This window comes from Colletotrichum fructicola (assembly GCF_000319635.2).
Source record: "Colletotrichum fructicola Nara gc5 chromosome Unknown KSG_Nara_v1_contig01, whole genome shotgun sequence".
Taxonomy (NCBI): domain Eukaryota; kingdom Fungi; phylum Ascomycota; class Sordariomycetes; order Glomerellales; family Glomerellaceae; genus Colletotrichum; species Colletotrichum fructicola.
In genome coordinates this window covers 245830-269871 of record NW_027094051.1, presented here as the reverse complement: position 1 = coordinate 269871, position 24042 = coordinate 245830, and the positions used below count along the sequence as shown (strand labels likewise).

General features: G+C 53.3%; 8 protein-coding genes across 8 annotated transcripts; 6 read left to right on the top strand and 2 right to left on the bottom strand.

Moving 5' to 3' along the window:
* Positions 1 to 750: 750 nt before the first annotated feature.
* Positions 751 to 4078, top strand: stcB-1 (putative sterigmatocystin biosynthesis P450 monooxygenase STCB; the record flags this gene model as incomplete). The annotated part of the gene is made up of 9 exons (XM_032023265.2): positions 751 to 1462; positions 2102 to 2128; positions 2198 to 2252; positions 2296 to 2661; positions 2721 to 2751; positions 2802 to 2945; positions 3004 to 3133; positions 3181 to 3838; positions 3898 to 4078. The coding sequence occupies 9 exons, from the start codon at positions 751 to 753 to the stop codon at positions 4076 to 4078; spliced, it is 2304 nt and encodes a 767-aa protein (XP_031879941.2).
* Positions 4079 to 4282: 204 nt separating this feature from the next.
* fsr4-1 (Trans-enoyl reductase fsr4) lies at positions 4283 to 5416 on the bottom strand (the record flags this gene model as incomplete). The annotated part of the gene is made up of 2 exons (XM_032023264.1): positions 4283 to 5231; positions 5295 to 5416. The coding sequence occupies 2 exons, from the start codon at positions 5414 to 5416 to the stop codon at positions 4283 to 4285; spliced, it is 1071 nt and encodes a 356-aa protein (XP_031879940.1).
* A 2807-nt stretch (positions 5417 to 8223) lies between these two features.
* On the top strand, positions 8224 to 9618 carry cpaO-1 (Beta-cyclopiazonate dehydrogenase; the record flags this gene model as incomplete). The annotated part of the gene is made up of 1 exon (XM_032023263.1): positions 8224 to 9618. One exon carries the CDS (start codon positions 8224 to 8226, stop codon positions 9616 to 9618), a length of 1395 nt encoding a protein of 464 aa, XP_031879939.1.
* A 443-nt stretch (positions 9619 to 10061) lies between these two features.
* Positions 10062 to 10658, bottom strand: vlmB-0 (Verlamelin biosynthesis protein B; the record flags this gene model as incomplete). The annotated part of the gene is made up of 1 exon (XM_032023262.1): positions 10062 to 10658. The coding sequence occupies one exon, from the start codon at positions 10656 to 10658 to the stop codon at positions 10062 to 10064; it is 597 nt and encodes a 198-aa protein (XP_031879938.1).
* Positions 10659 to 11537: 879 nt separating this feature from the next.
* On the top strand, positions 11538 to 12734 carry maX1 (Sodium/calcium exchanger MaX1; the record flags this gene model as incomplete). Its single annotated transcript, XM_032023261.2, has 2 exons — positions 11538 to 11708; positions 11799 to 12734. The coding sequence occupies 2 exons, from the start codon at positions 11538 to 11540 to the stop codon at positions 12732 to 12734; spliced, it is 1107 nt and encodes a 368-aa protein (XP_031879937.2).
* Positions 12735 to 13994: 1260 nt separating this feature from the next.
* Positions 13995 to 15665, top strand: CGGC5_v000076 (putative transporter; the record flags this gene model as incomplete). The annotated part of the gene is made up of 4 exons (XM_032023260.1): positions 13995 to 14214; positions 14268 to 14368; positions 14430 to 14569; positions 14621 to 15665. The coding sequence occupies 4 exons, from the start codon at positions 13995 to 13997 to the stop codon at positions 15663 to 15665; spliced, it is 1506 nt and encodes a 501-aa protein (XP_031879936.1).
* Positions 15666 to 16789: 1124 nt separating this feature from the next.
* On the top strand, positions 16790 to 17594 carry ERV2 (FAD-linked sulfhydryl oxidase ERV2; the record flags this gene model as incomplete). Its single annotated transcript, XM_032023259.1, has 3 exons — positions 16790 to 17019; positions 17150 to 17515; positions 17576 to 17594. The coding sequence occupies 3 exons, from the start codon at positions 16790 to 16792 to the stop codon at positions 17592 to 17594; spliced, it is 615 nt and encodes a 204-aa protein (XP_031879935.1).
* A 691-nt stretch (positions 17595 to 18285) lies between these two features.
* Positions 18286 to 19350, top strand: PRE3 (Proteasome subunit beta type-1; the record flags this gene model as incomplete). Its single annotated transcript, XM_032023258.1, has 6 exons — positions 18286 to 18319; positions 18437 to 18482; positions 18539 to 18553; positions 18608 to 18642; positions 18726 to 18966; positions 19035 to 19350. 6 exons carry the CDS (start codon positions 18286 to 18288, stop codon positions 19348 to 19350), a joined length of 687 nt encoding a protein of 228 aa, XP_031879907.1.
* Between the last annotated feature and the right edge of the window lie 4692 nt (positions 19351 to 24042).

Here is a 24042-nt window from a genome sequence, read left to right as displayed (position 1 = left end):
CGGATGCGTCGGTGCGGAATATAAAGTCAATGGTGCGATTTAACGGGATAGATACCCGTAATTTCCCTGTGCCCACGTGGAATGGCCATGGCAGACATCGATCTGGCCCGGCGCTGCGGTGCGCTTTGAAGCTTGTTCGATGCGAATGATGAGTGAAATGCAAAGTTTTGCAACTATCATCCCGCGAACAGTCTGGTTATCATGGCCAGCCAAGGGCGACTTTGGCCATGTCATTGAGGAGATTGATAATCTCATCTAATCCCGGGACACCAATAGAATTCTTCTGTGCTTCACGGTCGAAGTGTGAAATATGCGTAGTGCCCGTTGCCAACAGACACCTTGGGGGAAGATAGTTGAGGGATCAGGAATGGTGTTGGCCCAGAGATCCGGGTTGCCATACCGAGGACCTGGAACCGTGCGTCGACTGATCGGATTCAGGGATGATGCACGGGCCACCAATATCATCTTTCTAGCCAACAATGTTCCAAGTTCTCATCGAGCTCATCAAGACATCAACATCACAAGCTGTAGCACAATCGGTAGATGACTCGCATGCACATGCCCGTCAGTTCACGAACACGGCAGATACTATTCAAGTCAAATTATCGCTACGCTCAAGCAAAAGCAGCCTTGCCCGCGTGGCTCGCTGCTAGTTTTCAAACCCCTCGTTTACGTTCCGTAAACTTTTGCACACGATATCCGTTCGAAGAAACCAACAAATGGCCGAATAACTGGGTAGAGTTCGCAGCAATGCTAGGAAACGAAGTCGAAACTTACGACTCAATATGCTACGAGATAGGAAACGATGACCTCAAGCCTAATGCACCATGGGGATTTGCTGTGTACCGCACCTGTTACAGCGACGAATCCTCATGGCGCAAAATGCGACAACACATCGAAACATGCATACAAGACACCGTAGGTCATCCGCTTCACCATGTTCGACGGACTCTACGCAGCCGTCATCAGGTTACTTTCATCGAAGATAAGCAAAGCCTCGATAGCGCCGGTCCAGTCGAAGTGAAGGTCCATTTCGACACCTGGGCTAGACAGGAACTGGCAAGGAACTGGAAAGAGATGTCAGAAACACCAGAGGTGGGATTGTTTCCGTATGGAGGACCGCCAAGTCCGAAGCAGATGATGTTTTATGGCGCTCGATATAACGTGTGCATGGTGATCGACGACGTCTGCTTACAGTCCGTCGACGAGACACGCAAACACACCGGTCCCGTGGCCCTTCTGCTCAAGAGAGAGTGGCAACCTATTCGTTTCAGAGAAGGCGAAGACGTGCATCCAGACTATGAGGATGGCTGGATGATCGATCACGACGAAGGGCCAAATGGATGGATATATGTCCGTGCATCTAATTATGTTCAACAATACAACGACCTAAATGAATGGTACAACGACTGGGACGAGGATCATATGTTCATGTATCCGTCCGTGGTCTACGAAGAGTTGGGTTTGAAGAGATCGCCGGGGTTTTAGAGACAAAAGACTAATGCCCATGAGAAGAAGTAAGAACTTGCTCATTATGAGGGTTCCAAGAGTCTTCGTTTTCAAGGTTTATTTCAATGACGGCTTCTTATTCCAATCTTACCTCCTGAGGTACGTTTGGGATTCTAATGTTGTGTAATAAGTACGCGAACTGGTGGCCCCTATCCATGGATGTCTACAGAAGCATCTCATACAGAGGTAGTCGAATAAGTGCGTGATTCATTGAGTCACAATCAACGGTTGACAACCGTCGATGCTCTTCAACATGCCCTTGCTTGTGTCCCGAGTTATCCCCGAGCTAGCATGCGATCTATTCGTCTGCGATACTGCACGCCGTGCGCAATTTTTACTGAAAGAGGGCTAGACCAAATGATAAGCCCTGATTTCAAACAGCAAACCGGAGGTTGGCTTTCCCGGAGTGGAGACACTCGGAGGTGGGCCTGCGGCTGCGCTTAACATTAGGGGAACTGTGACAATCGGTGAACTCGGCAGATCCGCATCGTCGGGTCTTCTTAACATTAGCGATCAACTGCGGGGCCGTTCCGACGATGGCTTTGTTTGCTTTCAAGCCCAGCAACCGGAACTCGCCAATTCTTAACATTAGGGGAAGAGATTCAACAAATTCAGCGGGGTAAACGAACCATGACTCAAAATGAATCCTTGACAACTTTTACAAAGAGATTCTGATTTGTCTCATCAGCTCCGGCTTATCTGCCCCGGTTTTACCAGGCGTTCGACCCCGCGGGGAATATAGGGTATATGTACCCCTCTCCGCCCCCAGTAGCTGTGAAGATCTAGTTCTTTCGACTCAACTGGCGTCAAGTCAAACAAGCACAACATGCTGTTCAGCCCACTTTTTGTGTCGATTGCCTTCGCGGCCTTGATCGTGTTTTACTTAGCTCGTTGCATCGCATCACCATTATGGAAGCTTCCCGGACCATTCTGGTCCAGAATTACGCCTCTTGCCCTTAGGTGGAATGAGTTCAATGCAACGAGAACGCTATATGTCCACTCTCTGCATCTAAAGTACGGGCCGGTCGTTCGCATCGCCCCCAATGAGGTGTCGTTCACGTCATACGAGGCTGTCAAGGAGATCTATGGGTCTCTTGGAAGCGGCTACGACAAGTCCAGCTTCTACAATTTGTTCCGGGTTTTTAAGCGCAGGTATGTGGCGATGCTGCTAGCTGACCAACGAGTACTCCAAGCTGATTCATTTTGTGCAGGACCATGTTTTCGACTTTGGAAAAGCGCGATGTTAGTGTATCAGCCCTCTTCGATAATCCTCGCTAACAGCTCCGCCATAGCATGCAAAGCGCAAGCGCATCATCGCTGATCGCTACGCGAACAGCAATGTCGTAAAACCTACAGCGCTCAGTGGCATCGAGCAGCGAGCCAAGGAATTTGTCAGGCAGTGTGGTGAACATACCAAAACCAGCATGGATGTTTACGTGAGTTTCACCATCAATTTGTGCCAACCGTTCTGAACGGCTTCTTAACCCTGATTAGATCTCCCTCCACGCTTATGCCTGTGACTGCATCACCCATCACCTGTTTCATCCCTATGGAACCAACAGTCTTCAGAAGAAAGAAGATTTGGACATGATGCATCAGGTTACCAGCGACGACAGCCTTCGAAGTAAGCTTATTCCGAGTTGTCTCTCGGCTGTGATGCTAACAGACCAGGCCGCCTCGTCCAGCACCACTATCCTGTCTTCTATCAATACTTCTCGAAGCTTCTGGATCTTTTTCTTGATCCGCGCACCACACCTTTGGCCCAAAACTTCGTCATCGGCGCCACCTCGAAGATCGATCCCGCACCGTTCACTCTCTTGAACCGCCTCCAAGACAAGACTGAGAGCAGCAGCAGCGTCAACCAGCTTGATAGTACGGACATTGCAGCGGAATCCATGGATCATATGGTCGCAGGTATCGACACGACAGGAGATTCCTTATGCTTTCTCATGTGGGAGCTTTCACAGCCATCATCCCTCGAGTTCCAGAAGAAGCTCCAAAACGAGATTCGAGAGAACCCCGACGTTTCTTTCGACAAGCTGTCGTACCTTGACGCCGTAGTGCAAGAAGGACTTAGATGCTTCCCGGCTATTCCCATGTCTTTGCCTCGAGTAGTGCCCCATGGGGGTAAGCAGATCGATGGCTTCTTCGTACCAGAGGGCAGCATCGTCAGCAGCCAGGCCTACTCGGTCCACCGAAACAACGACGCCGTCTTCCCGAATCCAGACGTTTTCAGCCCGGAGAGGTGGATGTCTACTACTGGCGAAGCTGAGAGAAAACGACACATGTTTGCATTCTCACATGGCGGCAGAGGTTGCGTTGGCAAGCAGTGAGTAGACCATCTTGTTTGACGGGGATGCACCTAGACTAATGATGATTTCTCTTTAGTCTTGCTCTTGCTGAGATGAAGTTATTACTGAGGGATATTTATGGCCAATTCACCACAGTTCCGGACATGTCTATGACGGTCGAAAGCATGAGGTCCCACGACCAAGTTATTTCTGCTCGCCCCCTTGGACAAAGGTGCCTTCTGCGATTTGTGCCGTTGGAAGAAGAGAAGATTGAGTGAGTACATCGTCTTGTCTGTCTACTTGAGTAAACCGTACGCAGAATCAAAGACGGATATAGGGGGTTCAAACAAGATAGATAGAAAGGGGGAGACCGGAGCTTGATCCTGTATCGTTGGCCTAGTTTACATGCTTTCTCCTATGATTCTGTCGAGACAAGCCAAAAAGCTGTGTAAAGGAACCCTAAAAGCCATTCTCGTGAGACTTTAAAGCCCAAGTGTCTCCTCAATTCTATATACAAATTTCGTTCCGCTCGCCTTTCCCTCCCGAAGATCTTTCAGCCCGCTCTCAATCCCAGCAAGGCCACCTGACACAACCTTGTGCGGATGGGGCTTCAGCCAGCCATCCTGCAGACCTTTGCTCAAGTACCTAGCATGCACGAAGCCAAAATCACGGCCAGCGTCGCTTTCATAGATGAAGCTTACCGGGAGGAAAGCTGCGTCCGTCCTAAGCGGCATGTCGAAAGGCACAATCTGGCCCTTCTTATCCGGTTGGGCTTCCATCAAGGGTACAGCAACTATCAGCCTCGATGGTGTTTCTCCGGCCAAGGAGGGGTACAAAAGGTCTGCCAGAGTCTGGGAGCTGTCTTCTTGGCAGACAGCGTCCAGTGCATACCGTAGCGGGGCTCCTTTCAACAGACCACGGATACTGCTTGCAACGGATTGCCCTCCAGCCCGATAGTCAAGTACTGCGTCTCCAGAGCTTTCATCTAGAAGGCTTCGGGTCTGTTCCATACCGCGCCCAGCAATAGCTATTATGGGCTGGAAGCCGGCCCGTTTGGCATACTGGATCGCAAAACCTCCAACAGCAGAGGCGCCGCCCCAGACGACCAGTGGCTGGGGTTGAGGTTTATCGTTCAACGCCCAAGGTTCAGGAACCTTGAGTCCACGAAAGACGAGCGTGGCTGCCGTCAATGCAGCCAACGGAATCGTCGCAGCTTCCTCAAAACTCGTTTTGGGGGGGATGTGGAAGGTGGTCTCTTCCCCGCTAATCGAGTACTCTGCATAGGCGCCATGGGGTGCTCCAGGTTGATGCATTGAAGCAACTCGATCACCGGTCTTGAACTCCGTAACATCAGGGCCAACAGCATCGATATACCCAGCAATATCATCGCCAGTATTCATCGGTTTACTGCCATGGTAAACGGGAATTTTCCTATTCGAATGGTCATCAACAAAGGTTTTTCTTACAAGAGCCATGGATGCCGGGATGTCTTACCAATCTTTGGGATTACTTCCAGCCACAACTACTTTGATGCGGACCTGGCCTGGACCAGGAGTCGGGACAGGCGACTCAACGAGCTGAACCTGGGTATTACAGTCTACAATAGCTTCCTTCATGTTGGATTCGACGAGAAGAGCAATCGATTGCTGAATTTTGAGGATATGATGAGTGTAATCGTAATCTGACTGATGGCAGTTTTGAGAACATGAACCAGATCAGAAGAACTATAAGCCTTATATTCTACTGAACAAAACAATGTCGTGTAACTTAGTAAGTTGCGGAGTTTGATGTGGGATAACGTTGACATTGGCGGAGTTTGCGGACGACAACGCTCTCCTCGTAATATTTGTCAAACAGCGAGGTGCTGTAACGTTATTCAATTCCTTGCCCATCAACGACTTGTCCGTCAGTCTACCTTCGAGATTTTTGCGATGACAGGAAGACATAGTTAATCAACATTTTATGTTGCCACGGTTGCTGACAAGCAAGACTTTACTACAAGGCTTTGTCGTGAGGTAGGCCCCTAGAAATTGTCGCTAAAGAAAGGTTGGTCTGACTTCCCTGGACCTTTTACATCCGAAGTCTCTGCAGTTTCATACACTTGGCAAGACAATATTTTCTTTGTTTCGGACTAAAGTAGGCTTCTAGCCAGGTACATATAGTCGTCTTTTTGTATTTTCTCCTGCGGAGCTTGACGGGTTGAACGCGAATCGAGCTCATAAACCAGACAGTCTCTCATTCGACTAACTTTCAAGCCATGCACTTGACGTGCACATGTTGCCTGGTTGTTGAGAACCTCTGACTGGTTTCTGTTCCTCAGGATTTGTTCTCGGGCCACAGGCCTTAAAATCAGCCCTGAATCCAGTACGAAGTTCTGCCCAGCCTAACCGAGTCATGACTTGTGACGGACAAATTAGTCTGGCAATGAGGCAGGCCTTGATTTGCCGCACCAAGCGTCCACTCGCTAATGATTTGGCAGCTAACGAACCCCAATCTCAACTAACTTTCGGAAAATTACTGACAGCAGCTTGCCTGAGTGTTCTGGGTCCGCCCCTGTCTAACGCCCCTATGAAGCACGCCTGGACTGTCGTGCTGGCTTCCAGACCATCGTCCCATTCCACTGGACACCGAGATCGCCATTGGGGATCAACAGCACCTTGAGTATGCCAAGTTTCGTCAAACCTATGCGAGAACATCAGATCCAAGAGCACATATGCCGACCTCAACCCCAGTGACTGTTATAACCAGCAACCAAAAATGAAGCAATCATAGTTACCTGTATCATGAGCTTGGACTTTAGGGGTATTACAAAGGCACATTCTTGCTCAAAAAAAGCGCGCAATGCACGCCCCAACTCCCGAACCCGATGTTGCAGTGCGTACCCGTCGGCACCTAGCCGTCAGATGGACAACAACGGCGAACGCAGTGACCCGAGCGGAAAAATTACGGCGCCTCCGCGCTAATTAGTGGTTTAACGGACATGGGCGAATGACGGTAGCAGTTCACTCAGGCAGGTTAATGAAGATGTACTTAATCAAGACTTCCTCTTGAAAGTATCGTAAATGAGGCAACGATGTTAGTTTGACTGCTGAGCAACTTATCGTACGGCATGAACAGTTGGCTTTTCAGCGGGTTTCAGATCTTTTCCGACGCTCAGTCGCAAGCTCACTTGTTCTCGGGCAGACTTTCACTTTCAAATAGAGGCTGTTGCCGGTTTTTGTGATCTCAGAGGGCATACGACTCGGGAGCAACAAAAATAAATGAAGGCATTTCCAGATTGTCTCCACCCATTATCTGTGTTTTCAGAACCCAAAAAACATCAACCAACAGTTAATTAAAAAAGGGTGCGTAAGCCGTGCGAATGGGATGTCAATGTTGAAGTACTTCTCGCGCGAGAGCATTGCACTCGCTGTCGCGCTGTCTGCATCTGCAGATGGGGCTCAATGAGTGCCTTGGGCAAAGCCCTTGGCAAAAACGACGACAAACCTTCAAGCAAACCGTAGACGATCAGTGTGGCGGATCGATGCATCCGTTGCCTTGCCATGGAAGTGGGAGTCCAATCGCCTTGCGGTTAATGCGGAATGTTGGACAACGGCGCCGGCGGAGGGAGGTGAGTGCTTGACCGGCCGACGATGGCGGTAGCGGGCGCAGCCACCCATAAGTATCCGGCTTTTGAAGGCCGACGCCAGGCGCAAGTCTCGCTCAGCCCCTATTGCTTCTAACCTAAAACCAGATCTCGGTTTCTTGGCCGTTACGTTGTCTCCATGAACTGGAAGTGGGCAATTAAAGACAGTGAACTTTAACAACATCACGCAAACATAATCCCTGTCGCCCATTTTACACCATTTGGCCGAGTGAGCCGCGACGGCATCACCGGCGTCCGTCAGTCTCTTGAGTTTCCCGAGCTTCGGGGGCGACTGCGTTTTATGTTCGACTTTTGCTTCTTCCTTTCACGTGAAAAATACTTCCTCACGAGATGCCTGCTTCGAGGTAACCATGATGTGGTTTTAGGGGTTCTGTGCATGTTAGGTCGTAGCATGCATGGCACGACGGTTTGGGGGCGTTCATCCGGCTTGACCGTAGTGAATTTTGGGCGTACCGCGGATCTTTGCTAGAGAGCAAGCCTGACCTTGGTAGAATGCTAACAAATGACAGGGGGGTAGCGAGCGAACTGTAGGCAGTTTGCCATGAGTCGCGCTTAATCAATTTGACTTCATTGCCTATTCGAGTCAAAACCTTCTCTCTTCACTGGACTTGGCGTGTTACCGGAGCGTCGGGCTCGGGTTAGCATCCCACGTTGTCCGTTGCAGCATGTATATAGCATTCAGAATCGCCATCGCTCGGAGGAGTGATCCTTTTTGGACAGCAACCCACCAGTCGCTCCTTTAGTCACAGTCATTCGTTCTCGGTTCCAACTATCACGATGCGTTCTTCTATTTTGTCTCTGGGCGCATTGAGCGCTTCCTTAATCAGCGCGACTCCTGTTGCGCTTGGGTGCTACGATGAGTCCGCCTTCGCACCCGAGGACATCATCCAGCGTGATGTTCTCATCGTCGGCGGTGGAGCAACCGGCACTTACGCCGCCGTTCGTCTCCGGGACCAGAACAAGACCGTCGCCGTTGTCGAGCGCGCTGACAAGCTCGGTGGACACGTGAACACCTTCCACGACCCTGCCACCGGCGCGTCCATCGACTATGGTGTTCAGGCCTACATCCAGAACGACCAGACCTTGCAGTTCTTCGAGCGCTTCGGTGTCGCTCTGAACGCTTCTGCACTGTCCCCCTTCCCCAGCAAGATCGTCGACTTCAAGACTGGCTTCGCCATCCCGAATGCGACTGCTGTTGACCCCAACCAGTTGGTTGGACCTCTTGCCAGCTACCTGTTTGCGACCATGAACTTCGCCTTCCTTGCCGAGGGCGCCTACGATATCCCCAACTCTGTTCCTGAGGACCTGCTGTTGCCCTTCGGCCAGTTCATCACCAAGTACAACCTGACCGAGTCTGTCCAGGTTGTCTGGATCTTCGCCCACGGTGTCGGAAACCTTCTCGAGACCCCTACCCTCTACGTCCTTCAGAACTTTGGCCAGCCCCACCTTCTTGGCCTCTCTGCTGGTTACCTCTACGCCCCCGGCGGAAACCAACAGGTTTACGACAAGGCCGGAGAATTCCTTGGAGGCGATGTTCTCTACTCTAGCACCGTTGTTGCTTCCCAGCGTTCCGATGACGGCGTCAAGGCCGTCGTTAAGACCGCCACCGGCCGCAAGCTGATCAAGGCCAAGAAGCTTCTCGTCACTATTCCTCCCACGACTCAGAACCTCAAGCCCTTCGACCTCGACGAGGAGGAGACTTCCATCTTCAGCCAGTGGGAGAACGTCCCCTACTACGTTGGTGTTGTGTCCAAGACCGGCCTCCCCGATCTGACCAACTACGTCAACGTCGATGTCACCGCTCCCGATGCCCTTCCCCAGAAGCCCTTCGTCTGGCGCCTTGAGACCGTTGGTGTTCCGGGATACCAGACCGTTAAGGTCATTGGCGAGCCTGACTCCGCCACTGCTCAGGGCCTGGTTACTGGTGCCGTCAGCCGCATCGGCCCCTCTGTCGGTGCCACTGCCACCAGCGGCGCGGAGTTCAGCGCATGGGAGGAGCACTCCAACCTGCAGCTCCACGTCTCCACGGATGCCATCAAGGCTGGCTTCTACAAGAAGCTCTATGCTCTGCAGGGAAAGAGAAGCACCTACTACACCGGCAATGCCTGGTGCTCTGACTACTCCCCTCTTCTGTGGGCTTTCACCGACAAGAGAATCCTGCCTTCTCTTTAAAGCCGAGAACGTTGGCTCAAAAACATTATTTTAGTAATTCGAAACATTTTCTAGCTCGACGGTCATACGTCAGCTGTTTATTCTCTAGATGTCAGACAGATAATACAAAAGCGATCCCTGTCACACAAAGCTGTCCATCCTTGCGTCCATCCTTGCGTCAAGCCCCAAATAACTCTGTGACGAAGTCCGCGGAAGAAGAAGTCTTGCACAACACAATGTGTTAAGTGAAGAATCATGTCTAATATTGCCCCTCTTTCTATCTTCTTGATCGCAATAACGCGAAGAAGTTGCCGAGTTTTCAATACGAACAACGTTTTGCCACGAGCTCACTTGCCAAGTCACTAGTCAGTCCTTTCACTGACATGAAGTGTCAAATAGTTTATGAACATCTAGGAATCTAGGACAGCTCGCTATATGAAACCTACTAGTATCTAGTCCATCTATCACATCTTGGGCCTCGGAATCGCAACCCAGAGCGACTCGCATGTGGCAAGATCGACTCCATTGGAGTCTTTGACGGCCGCTCTGAGATAGATCCTCTTGCCCTTGATTTCTTTGATCTGCCCCACTGCAAGCACTACGCCTGGCGTCGTAACCGGCTTCAGATACTTGATATCCATCGAAGCAGTCACGGTGTTCATCCTAAATACCGGGCTGTCTCTGTCGGTATCCATGTTCCTCTGGATGAGGATGCCTAGGACCTCGTCGATGAGCACCGCGACTATGCCACCGTGTGCGATGTGTGGGTATCCGTCGATCCCTCTTGAGAGCGCGAACATAATCGACATTTCGGTGATGACCGAATTACCAGAAGCCTCATTGTGGAAACAGATGCATGTTGGGATTCCAGTTGAGTTGTTCATGGTTTTTCCGAAGAACCTGTCGTGGGGGTTGGTGTTTTCTGGGACTCTAGATGGTGGGATGAAGGTGGTGACGCCGGGGGCGGAGAGAAGGGGGCGACACCATGGCAGTGCTTTGAGATCGTCGACAGATTGCGGTAGAGACTCGGGATCTGCTTTCTTTTTGACAATTTCGCTCATTTTGGCTAGGATTGTGGCAGATCTCTATCAACGGAATTTTGGTTTCGCGGGAAATGGTTGATGAAGATGAAGTTGTTGCAGCGTGGTATTCAAGCAGCCCGCGAATTGAACCTCGGCACATCGTGCACGTCCATAATGTTTCACGTGAGTCCTCAAATCATTTTCCACGTCGAGAACAACACGCAGGAATTCATTATCATTCATTATTATGGATCTTCACTTTCAATCATATGGATTGAAGTCATTTCAAGCTTTTCGTGGGCAAACCGGAGATCATTTTGCCTCACGCATGCGCTCATGCCTATGAAGTCATTTCAGTTGTAGTGAGGACGATTGGAGCTGATCCCTGCGAAACCTAGATCTCTCTCAGAAGGAATGAAGGTTTCCCCCGACACAACCCCTCAATGATGCTACGAATGATGTCGATACATTTTGCCCGCGCGAGTTTTGTTAGTCTCTGATAAGATATCAAGTCAATTGCTGCACTTCGAATGTTCAACACAAGGCAATGCTCCCGGCCACGGGATTCCATCGATTGCCTGAGGCGTAATAACATTACCACCACGTCTGTTCGACCTTTCGACAAACACATGTTGGTTATCTTCTCGAAATCCGTCTATGCTAAGGGTCAGCTAGATTTAACAGGCGCCGGCAGAGTCGATCCGGAGACCTCGCCGTAAACTCCGAGGAACAGCTCCGAGGACCCCACTTGCCCCCGGAGAGTCAATGCCAAGAAAACACAGGTCGTCAATTTCTCATCTCGTCATGTCAGGTAATTTCGAAAATCAACATTTCTCTTGGTGGAATCACATTGCAGCTGTCACATTTGGTGAAGAAACCAGCCTAATACTCAATAAGTACCACTTCATTTAGTTTAAGATGATCGACGGCAACGTGGTCGCCTACAATGCGGCCGTCTTCGTCGGCACCCTCTTCCTCCTCGAATCAGGCGCCGACAAGTTCGTCGACCACACAGCCATTGTCGCCCGACGTACCGGCATCCCGGACACGCTAATCGCGCTCCTGACCGCCGGAGCCGAATGGGAGGAGGTAAGATGCGCCCACTTTTCCCGCATTCCCGCCCGGCGATGGGCGGTATTTCTGCCCGGTGTTGTTACATCACGGCTGACGTTGTCGCAGCTCGCTGTGGTTGTCAGCGCCTTGGCTCAGGGCCGGGCTCCTCTGGCATTGGGCAACATTGTTGGCTCCGCGATTTCCAACATCCTTGGGGCCTTCTCTTTGGGTCTACTCTTTCGTAAGAATGGCGAGCACATGCAGTTCGATCGCAGCGCGCGTATCTACTCGCTGCTGCTTCTGGGCGTGACAACAGTCATTGCTCCTATAACTTTCTTTCCTCGCGAAGAACTGTGGAAGGTCACAGGTATCATTCTCATCGTCGCCTTCGCCATCTACATCATCTCTGTGGGATGGGCCATCAGTCGCGGATCACTCACTGCCCCCGAAGGCTCCGACAGCGACAGCGAAAGCTCCAGCGATGATGAGCGCGACGCTGAGGCCCCTCCGACTAGCAGCCGCCGGAGGTCTAACGGTGAACAGCAACCGCTCCTGCGTCCCTCCGAGAACTTTGCACGCCGGAGGCGTAGTCTTTGGTATCACATCGGGTACCTTTTCTTAGGGTTCCTCACAATATGTCTGTCGGGATACGTCCTATCCCACGCTGCAACAAATATCTCAGACGCCCTTGGCGCTTCCGAGGTTCTCTTCGGCATCGTCGTGCTCGCCATCGGAACTACCTTGCCTGAGAAATTCGTGGCTGTGATCAGCGGCAACCGTGGCCATGGCGGTATTCTCGTCGCCAACACCGTCGGGAGCAACATCTTTCTTCTCACACTGTGCCTCGGCATTGTCATGGTTGGTTCTCGCGGGGAGCTGGGCGCTGCTGGCGGGGTGGACATCGTCGAGTTGGTGGTACTTTGGGTGACGACGGCGGTATTTACCATAACCGTGTGGACGGGTGGTCGATTTGATCGTCTCATCGGTGGCTTGATGTTGCTTGGTTATGTTGCGTTCATCGTCGTCGAGTTTCTTGTTTTGAGAAGAAATTTCGATCTTTGAGTTGCAGCTGTCGCTGCGACGTGCTGGGTCTGTCTCGGAGATGTCGTCACCACACGTTTGAGTCTGATACTTCTGCCGTATCTTGTTAAAATTATCTTGGGCTTTCGCATCATGACCGCCATGCTCTTCACGCATTTTCATCTCGAAGTCTTGTAGGATCTGTTGTGGGACCTTGAAAGCACGCTGTCTATGGGCTTTCACGTCCACTACTACTTCATCTCGTTTCGATTTTGAAAGAGGCCATACGGCCTGATATCAAACGCAGTGTAACCGTAATCGATAGCTGTAAAATATCTGCCACAGAAAATGTCAGTACTTGGTGCCATCTCAGCTGTCACCTCTCGTGGCATGCGGTGTCTAGAAGTCTACAAGCGACCGCCGCTCGCCTCGCAACTCGCTCGCCAGCAGGTAAACACGGCGTATGAATAATCTCATCTAGTCTATAAGCACCTAGTCGTTAGTGATTCTCGGTCTTAAGGAAGTCATCCTATCGAGCTAACGCGAGACGTAGTACAAAACCAGGCTGTGCTTCAACATAAGCAAATTGCTAATCAACACCGGACCGACCATCACACAGCGAATTTCGAGAGAACAAGGGTCACAACTTCCGCTGGGCCGTTCAATATCTTGGTTCATCATTTGCGTGTCTCGACTACCGTGGCTTGTTGCGGAAGCCAAGCAGCGCGGCAGCGCCGCCACGCCGTCATGCTGGTAGATTGGCAAGCGTACAAAGCTGACGGTCCCAGACGCGTGCGAAATCGCCCAGAAACCATCCCCGCGAATTATACCATGTAAGCCCGGAGATGTCTGTGGCCCAAGACCTCCCCCCGCATGCCAATATTCTTGGTTTCTGCCACGCGTGCCCCAACAATGCTTTTCTTCTCACAATGCCAACCGAAGCCATGCCGCATGGGGAACCGGATGCCTGCTTTCCAAGAACGAGCATTGGCAAAGATAGCCAACGGATTCAACTCCCTGAACTATATTGCAGGCGAACAACAGGTCTGTTGCTTGGCTCTCAGCCTGTCATTGGAGCAGCGTTGCACATATGCCCGTCTACCTTTCCCCATGGTAGCCTTCCTTGCTCTTAAATACTCAGCATCTTCACCGTCTGTCGCACATCGTTGACTCTTTGCTTCTTTTCTTGCCATCTACTCATTCTTACTGGTTTGGAAAATCGGGTTTCTTCTTGACCTTCGGACTCCTGTATCTCTAAATCGGTCATAGCAGGACAGTCACGTCTTGCCTGGCTATTGAACCATGGCTGACTTAAGCAACAATATTGACTTGCCGGGCGAGAAGGCTGCATGGCCTCAGAACTCTGACGCCTCATCTGGTCAAGTCGAGACCATCGAACAAGCACCAGGACCAGACACCGAAATCGTCGACAAAGCGACTGAGCGCGGTGTGTTACGCAAGCTAGACTACCGTATTGTCCCAATGGTCATGTGGGTATACCTGATGAACATGATGGATCGAGGTGAGGATTTTCACTCTTCAAAGTCGGGTTCCATTGCTGAACCTCTTGCGCAGTCAACATTGGAAATGCCCGATTATTCGGCTTGGAAGATGACTTGAACCTGGGATCTGGGCAGTTCCAACTAGCAGTCTCAGTTCTGTTCATCACCTACTGCGTGAGTTGACCCCTGGGCTGGACTGAGACGTTCAGGTTAGCTAATGATCGTGGGATTTCAGCTATTTGAAGCTCCGTCTAACATGGTCATCAAACGCCTTCAACCTGCCCGATACCTTGCAGGGCTGACTATCTGCTGGGGCTTCGTCGCCACTTTCAGCGCCTTTGTAAACAACTTCGCTGCTCTTGTGGTGTGTCGCCTGTATGTACATACCTCGGCCTTACTCAAATGACCTTGCTAACACCAGCAAAGCCTCTTGGGCCTGTTCGAGGCAGGATTCTTCCCAGGAGTGGTCCTTTATCTGTCCATGTTCTACAGCCGGCGAAGCCTCGCCCTCCGGATCGCCTACTTCTACGGAACCGCAGCTGCCTCTGGCGTGGCCGGGGGCTTGGTCGCATACGGCATCAGCTTCATGGACGGCCACGCCGGCTGGCGCGCCTGGAGATGGATCATCCTCATCAACGGGCTGCCCACCATCGTCACCGGCTGCGTCATCCCGTTCGTGCTGCCAAACAGCCCCGAGACGGCAAAGTTCCTCTCGGACGAGGACAAGCGCAACCTCGTCCGCATCCACGAGCAGCAGATCGGCAGGGCGCGGAACCTGCGCGAGATGGAGTGGGAGGACGTCAAGGACGGCATCAGGGACTGGACGACCTGGGCGTACTGCTTCGCACTGTTTCCGCTGCTGACTATGCTCTACTCCTTCGTCGTGTTCCTCCCCACAATCATCCACGGGCTCGGCAGCTGGAACGCGACGGAGGTCCAGGCCATGACTGTCCCTGTCTATGCCGTCGGGGCCATCGTCTATGTCGCATGCGCCCGGGTGAGTGACCTCACGCAGCGCCGCGGCTACTTTATCATGGGCGCCATCGTCTCTTCGATAGTGGGCTACGGCATGCTCATTGCCGAGAAGGGCAACGCCGTGTCGTATGCCGGCACTTTCTTCGTCAGTATCGGCATCTTCGCCGGGGCGGGCATCTCGTTTGCCTGGGTCCCGACTAATAACCCTCGCTACGGCAAGCGGGCGTTCTCAACAGGGATGCATCTCACCATTGGTAACTCCTCTGGGGTTGCGTCGCCTTTCTTGTTCGCGGGAAGCAGTTTTGTGCCCGGTTACGCGGCGAGTATGGGTATGCTGGCGGTCTCGTTCGCTCTCAACGTGCTGCTGCATGTGCACTTCCGGAGACAGAACAAGTTGAGAGATGAGGGTAGGATGGACTACCTGATGGACGGCAAGACGGAGGATGAGATTGAGGCCATGGGAGAGAAGAGCCCGAGGTTCCGATTCGCAATTTGAAGCAGGACACGAAGGCGTAGTCAGATGAACTTTGGGACAAAGTGTAGAAAGGCGGTTTGGAACACCAACTCGAATTAAACGGTATTGTGATTGTATTGTCTTCGTTCTCCCCATAACGCGTTAAGATAGTTTTCTCATGCTTCTAAAGTGCTCCTCCGAGGAATAAGTCGATCTCAAGCAGGTACCGCATGAGGTCTTCAAGACCACATTTCACTTTTGGGCTCTCCATATCCCCAGCATTGGTAAGGGTGAAAGCATCCTGATGATAGTAGACCACGATGGACGTTGATGTTGGAAACCCATGAGACCACGACACGCCGACGGGTCGTTGTCTCCTCCATTTCGGATCTCGGAATGGCCTCACCCTGGTAGAAACGGCAGGCGATTTATTTGGTGGATTTTTCCTGCAGTGCTGGAGAAGGTTAGAGGCAATTAAGGCGGCTGTCAGGGGCCGAAGTGGAGTGAACCTGAATCAAAGTTAAGGGGTTACACCTGCGCACGTGCCATGGATTCCACAGGGCTGGCGGTCCCTTGATTTTACAGCGATTCAGTGGTTGTCCCTCCTGTGAAGATGGGGAAGTGCATCGCTGGAGGGGGAACCGAAGAATGAGGTAGGCAAGGTACCTCAAGGTAGAGCCACCTCAGACTCGGACACCGGCGCGGCCACGCGAACAAAGAAATCCTGCTGATGCATCGAGCCACCTGCAGTGGGGGACTTTTGGCCATGCGACTGATGGCGCAACGCAGTAACCACAGCGATGGGATTGGCGCAGGGAAATAGCCTCGTCCGATGAACCCCTGCGCCGTGGGCCGACCAAATATCCCACCCTCCGTGCCGTCGGTCCAGTCCGGTCCAGGTCGGTCCCTCCAGAGAGTTTGGGGGCAATCATCAGTGGACGTGCCATCCGGCCAGTTGGAGCACTCAACCCCAGGCAAGCACCTTATCCAGGTGCACTCTGCGCAGCCAGGCGAAAAGCTACTCCCAAAAGGCGATCCGTCCGGAATACTCCAGCAAAGGAGGTTCGTGTGTCCCTCCTTTCTTCTTCCACACGACCACATTTTGACCTTCTCCCGTTCTTTTCGCGCGTGTCTTTGAGTACATACGCATTTCGACACATTTCAAGATGGCGAGGCGGCAGCACCTCTCCCTGATGGTCATCTTGGCCGTCGTGGCCTTCTTCAGCATCTCGTACCTCTTCTCCGGCAGCAGCCCCGATGCCCCGTCCCCCGCCGCCGCACCCCTGAAGGGCGACACCGTCTCCTCGAGCGGCGACATGCCCGACCTGGGCCACATCTCCAACAGCATCCTCTCCGGCGAGTCCATCGCGCCCAAGCTGGAGAACGCGACGGCCAAGTAAGCTTCCCTCCCCCTCCCCCTCCCTCATGGCCTGCCGAACCCCGGAGATCGATGATCTGCAAGCACCCGGCCGGTTCGTCCGGCGTCCATGGAAACAAGCAACCGCTAATAATGTAACCTCCAACAGAGCCGAGCTCGGTCGCGCCTCGTGGAAGCTCTTCCACACGATGATGGCCCGCTTCCCCGAAAAGCCCACCGCCGACGACTCCCTCGCGCTCAAGACGTACATCCAGCTCTTTGCGAGGCTATACCCCTGCGGCGACTGCGCCTCCCACTTCCGCAAGCTGCTGGCCAAGTATCCGCCGCAGACTAGCAGCCGCAACGCCGCGGCCGGCTGGGCTTGCTTCGTACATAACGAGGTCAACACGAGGTTGAAGAAGGAGATTTTTGACTGCAACAAAATTGGCGACTTTTACGACTGCGGGTGCGGCGACGAGGACAAGAAGAAGGCCGAGAGTGGGGAGAAGGCGAGCATCGAGCTGCAGAAGGATGGGTAAGTGCGGCTGGCTGTAGGGTGCTTCGTGTCATGGAATCATGCTGACTGGCTGTGCAGGTTGACCAAGGGCGGTTAAGCGCGTTGACTGCGAGCGAGCAGATGGAAAAGGCGTTTGGAAACAGGTTGACACATATTAGAATCTTGTGTAAAAAGAGGACGTCTGCTGGGCCAGTTTTGTACATGGCATTCGGCTGATAAGCGACCTTGATACCTGGGGCGCATTGGTCGTGGCTGATTCCGGCATGAGGCGTCGCGAGAACATCAGAGCAGCATCAGTTTACTCGAATTATATACCCATTTGGAGATGCCAGTGTTGAAGGTACCAAATAGCTCGCGATCCTTGCAGCCCACCCATGAGATGATGCGATGATAACAGCCCCTTCTCTGGACGCCTCAGTCGATTGCTGCGAGCTCACAAAAGATTAGAGATGCAGTAAATTGTAATGCAACAAATGGCTACTGAAACTAATTCAATGATCCAAATAATTTTCCAACTTGCATCTGGCAACCGCCATGCTCATGGTCCAGAGCTCTTGCCTTTGTCTTATGTCATCACAGTCACGTGATGCGCAGTCAAGCCGCAGGCGGGCAAGGCCAACGCGTGTCTGGAGCTGCCTGAGCTTCGATTGAGCTCCAGCCAGCCTTCCCTCAGCAACGACCGCCGCCCTTCCCACCGACGACCACATCAAACAAATCCTCTCCCCCCAACCGAAAACCGCCACTCCACCGACACATTCACACGAACGACCGACGCAGCGTAACTCACGATGGATTTTACCACCACCGGCATGCTCAACGAAGGTACGGCAAGCTCCCTCCTTCACCCCGGATGATGCAACCAGCTGCGGGACCTGCGTCCTGAGAACGTGGGGTGTTGCGAAGGCATGGAAGGAGGGCAATGGAGCTGACCTGGCACAGATGGCATCCACGTCGACATGGAGAGACTAAAGAAGGGAGAGGTCAAGTAAGTGATGGCAATGGACCGATGTTTAGCTATGCAACCCCGCTGACGTATTCCAGCCTCGGAACCTCAATGTAAGCTACCCCTCGATCCCGTATCACGACTACCTCGACCTAATGATCCTGCAGTATGGCAGTCACCTTCAAGGACGGTGTCATTCTCGGTATGTCACCACTAGCAGTAGCATTGTTGCCATCCTCGCCAGCGACACACCGAGACGACAAGACTGACATGCCCAACTCCCAGGCGCTGATTCCCGAACAACGACGGGCGCGTACATCGCCAACCGAGTCACCGACAAGCTCACACAAGTCCACGACACCATCTGGTGCTGCAGATCAGGCTCCGCCGCCGACACCCAGGCCGTCGCCGACATTGTCCAGTACCAGCTTGGTCTCTATGCCATGCGCAACGGCAAGCCCCCCATGACGCAAACGGCCGGCGCCATCTTCCAGGAGATCTGCTACGCCAACAAGGACCGTCTGACGTATGTTCCCGCAGCCTGAAAATGTCCAATGGATGAGGTGGTGAAGTGCTAACGTTTCACTCGAACAGTGCCGGTCTCATCATCGCTGGCTGGGACGAGCGTCACGGCGGACAGGTCTACTCCATTCCCCTCGGAGGCTCCCTACACAAGCAATCGTACGCCATCGGCGGTTCCGGTTCGACGTACATCTACGGATACTGCGACGCCAACTGGAGGGAAGGCATGGAGGAGAAGGACGCCGTCGACTTCGTCAAGGGCGCGCTACAGGAGGCTATCAAGTGGGACGGCAGCTCCGGCGGTGTCATTCGCATGGTCGTCCTTACGGCCAAGGGTGCGCAGAGACATCTGTACCTGCCTGACGAGGACTACAAGGTGAAGCACTGAGCGTGATGACGGGAAGTTGGAGGAACCGAAGAGCAGCATGTCGGCAGACGCTGATGGCCGACAAACTCCGTCAGGAGACGGGCGAGAGAGACGTTTTGCATGCTGGCCAGCCATGAGTTATGAACGAGCCTGCGAGCAGATGCCGAGGCGACTCGAGACTTGGCGACGAGCTTTGAATGTACAATAAATAGATTACCCGCAAGACGAGATTCTTCAACCAAAAAAAGAGGACTGCATGGGAAATGTCACGGATGATCAAACATTATCAACTCGTCCCCGATAAGGCTCGCCGTGAAACAGCTGATAAGGTCTCGAGGTCGCGTGAGAGCCAATGTTACGGTACGCAATCTGGGGCTTGCAAGCCACGGCACGCGATGCGCTCCCGGCGCCGGTATGCACGATGCAGGGTGAGCAAAAAGTCCAAATCGATGTTCCCGTCTGACAAGCGGATAGATAGACTTGGAGGCGGTGAAGGGACGCCTTTTTAGCGCGGCTCGGTTCTGCGGGTGCTGAAGAGCGGGAGCAAATCAGAGCGATGCGGGGTGGACGGGGAAGGGAACGATATGCCCGCGGTGCTTCGCTGGATTCTTATTCTGGTCATGACCTGCGATTGTGACTGCGGCGTGGTGACTTGGAGGAGACCTACCGTTCTTGTACCGCAGTGAGAAAGAGGCGGCGACTCGTTGGGAGGCACGCCATCCGGGTCACCGGTTTCGTCAGAGTCCAGGAGGTGAGCTGGGTTGTTGAGACCGATCTCTTCTGGGCGTGTTTGATGTAAGGTGAGTGCGTTGATGAGCGATGAGGACGAGGTGTGTCATGTAGCTGGCCGTCGGTGAAGGATTGGGAAGGCGATGGACCTGTGGATCAAAACGTGGGACGGGTTGTTGGTGACCTGGGGTGCCACGATATCCGATATCTGGCAACTGTGCGGCATGAAATCTCCATTTCCAAGGGGGATTGCGGTGAAGCTGTGGGCAGGGCTTCTTCGAGAGGAAGGGGCCCCGTGCCGGAGTCGACGCCGTGTATTGGCCGGGTGGTGCTCAAGGCGGTAGGGGGTTTTGCTCAAGGCGGGAGATGGGATGGAGAGGCGCCAGGCAGAGACATGGGTTTGCTGTACTGGAGGTGCCGGGGCGCGCGGGCGTGGGATGGGCAATGATGAAAGCTTGTTTCTTAGGGTGGTCCCCCCTAATGGTGTTGTCAGTCAGCAATGAGGTCAGTGAAGGGCGGGTGACTGGGTGTCTGATTCGAGCGCAAAGCTGGCCGACGTAGCGTGTTTGCCGGCATTTCTCGACGGTGGCATATCTGACAGTGCAGCGAGCCGTCTGCCGTCTAATTCATCCCATCTGCGTGTAAATGTCCAGTCTAGACGGTGGTGTTGTGTCTGTAGATGCCGTCCAACAGCGGGTGTTTGCGCGGGAGAGACGGGTACCTGATGAGCCGCCGCCGGGAGACGGGGGACGGGGGGACAGGCCCAGGTCTGGGCTTGTTTCTATTTTCTGATGTGATGTTGCGATCCGAAGACTGCGTTCCTTGCGTAGCGTAGCGTCCATGCCACGACGTGTCCTGGTTTGTTGGCGGGCGCCTTGAAAATTCTGGAGAAGCCATGTCTAATGGCCAGAGCACTCAAGGGGGAAAAGAGGAGACAAGAGCGAGGCTGTGGTTCTCTGAGATGGAGACACACGAGATGTCTGCTTGATTTGGCGGAAGTGAGGTTCCAGATTCGGCCAATATCAGGTGTTGGCGGCAGGGATGGCGGGGGATGGAAGAGGATGGCATCGAAGAAACTCCGGGAAATGGAAGTGGCCAGTGTGTTCTGAAGGGTTCGCGATGGCGCCGAGATGCGAATGGATCCATCGGAAACTCCATCGTGGAGTGGGAATTCTTCCGTCTTGTTCACTTTGCGAGGGTCGCGGTGGATTGTGGTCTGCGACGGGTCGCATTGCGGCAGGCAGTTGGCCTGCTGGCCTGGAATGGTGGCTGCCACCTGCGAAAAGGGAATTGAGATGACTGGTTGGGCGCGCGTGCGGCGTGAAAGGGAGGTGGCAGGGCTAGCGGGGGGAAAGTGCAGGGCACCTAAGGCAGGGTACGTACCTGTTCCGGATGGCACGCAGGACGGGCTTGGAAGGATGAGATGCCAAAATGGAAGTCGAGGCTCCCTTGCCCGGGCCTGCCTTTTCTTCGCGATCCCTGCTCATCAATCTCTTATCAGCGTTATCACTTATCAGAGCAGCCAGTCAGGATGCAGGATTAGCACACCTCCCCTCGCCGCCGCCCTGGATGGGATGGTTGGATGGCTTTCTGGTGACTGGCGGTGGGCTGTTGCGTTGCTTTTGTGTCGTGATTATGGTTTTGGTTTTGTAAGGTGATTTGAAGGCGTTGTTGCTGCGTCTGCATCGAAGCACCTTATCGCTTATCCAAACGACAACCGTTGGCGCATCCTTTGGAACTTCAACTCCTGCGTCTGCGTCCCCGGTGCCCCCTCCACGTTGCCATGATTCCATCCATGAGGTGGGCTCAGACTCTCGAGCGTCGGTCTGCTTGGACATCTGCAAGCTGTCAATCTCATGCATTCACGGAGAGACGGTTGTGGATGTGTGTACATAACACTAGCTGTTGCTGGAAGGAATGAAAGCTTTAGACGGGGAGATTGGCGAATTGCCTTTGAGGTTACGTCAGGAAGCATCGCCATCGCGCATCAAGATTGGCAACACGAGTTGCAAGGTCCAGCCCCTGGAGCCGGCCGCCAGATTGAATGTCCCAATCTCCGTAGAAGCTCTTCTCCCCCCCGAATCGATGCAGCGCATGTCATTGTGTGAAGCAGCAGCAGGCGGAGAGAGGCAGTGCTGAGTTCGGTTGGGCCCGCCAACTGGGAACTGGGCAGCCAAGAGTTCCAGGAAGGGGGGAGGCAGAGGCACGCAGAAGCAGGGATTGCACGAGCGCGAGGAAAGGACCCTGGGACGGCGATGCGGTTGCGCGGCCTGTGAGTGGCTGCAGCGATGTGGCCCGGGGGGGCAAGCTAGCGCCTGTTTATGTCATCAGATGTTTCGGGTGGCTCCCAACTTTTGCCATCCGCCACGCCTTCCTCCATAACGGGCCATTCGACGGTGAGGTTGTGAAGCTGGTCAGTAATAGACAGATTTTCCAGAGGGACTACTGACTGACTGTATTGAGTTAGGTAGGTAGAGGAGACACATATGGCGTAGCTAAATAAAGTCGCTACGGGGAAAATAGATCTCAAAAACACACACAGACACCGCAACTTGGGTCTGCAAGTCCAGCGCAACACATGCACCTGCACTTGCACTTGCACCAGCACATCGCAATCTCCAGCACCTAAGGTATCGAGAGAGCTGAGCTGCGAGCGAGCTGTGAGTACAGCTGTACAAGTCATTTCACACAAACACAACACAAACACTGCGAGTCGCATGAGCCACGGACACGAGTCTAGCTGCTCATCCTGTTCTGTTTGGGACGGCCACTTTTCGCCATTTACCTCATCTGGCTCCACCAGACCGCCAATCGCCCCCAGGGTCTTGGTCTTGGTCTTGTACGGGTACTTCTTGTTCTACCCATTTCTTCTTCTTCAATCAAGCATCATACAGATACTACTACATCTTTGCGAGAGACCACGACTTCCATCATATCACCATCGTCCCTTCAGATACCCAAGAAGCAGGGAAAGACAGAAGAATAACAACAACACCTAACCTACACTGACTGACGCTGCACAAGCTCAGTCTCACAAGCCAAACCCGCTCGACACGACTCACAGCGACCCCACGCGGCGCGCCAGAGCCAGACCAACCGTCCAGCCCAACCCAACGCCTGTGCGCACTCCTGCTGCGGGTGGCTCCCAGTCCCAGTCCCAGTCCCGGTGCAGTCCCAGTTCCAGCCCGGCCCATCATCCACTCTTGTTCTCGACAGACCAGCACTGGGCAGGCACAGGCCACAGACGTGGTTTCCCCTCCATCCATTTTTTTGTAGCCGTACCTTCCCACCCAGTAACTTGGAAGGTAGAGGTACCTGTCTCTCGCCGCACTTCATCGCACTTGCTGCTGCTGCTCCTGCTGTCGCTGTCGCTGTCGCTGTCGCTGTCGTCGTTGCTCTTGCTGCCCACGCCCTCTTGCTGCTTCAGCTTCCCGCCCGCACCTTACCTTACCTTAGGTATCCAACCATCCCTCCATCCACATCCACCACCACCCGCTTTCTCTATTCATCCATCCATCCGCCATTCCCCCCGACTTCTTCTCCCCAGTCCACCTACCTTTTCTCACATCGTCTCGTCTTCCACCAGACCTGACGTACGACGACATCCAAGAAGGAGGGTTTCTTTTCACCTTGTTCCTGTGTTTTTTCGGGCCTTATCGCACACGTTTTGCGAAACGGAACAGAAACAGCATCGCGACTTTCGCCGAGTCCACCGTCCGACAGACGAGCCCGACACGGTATTTTCCCCTCTCCTCCCGCGATAGTCGCCATCACCGCCTCCGTCGTCTTCGTCTTTGTTCAAACCCGACGCCCCCGTATCTGCCTATTTTCCGCTCGGCATTAGCTTCGACTGTCTATTGAGCGCTCTCGAATTCCCGATTCGACCTAAACCCCTCAACATTTTGCCTACTACGACTCCCACCCGTCGAGACCCTGCTGCTTGTTTGCACTGGGCCAATAATTCCCCTCCATCACCACCATAGC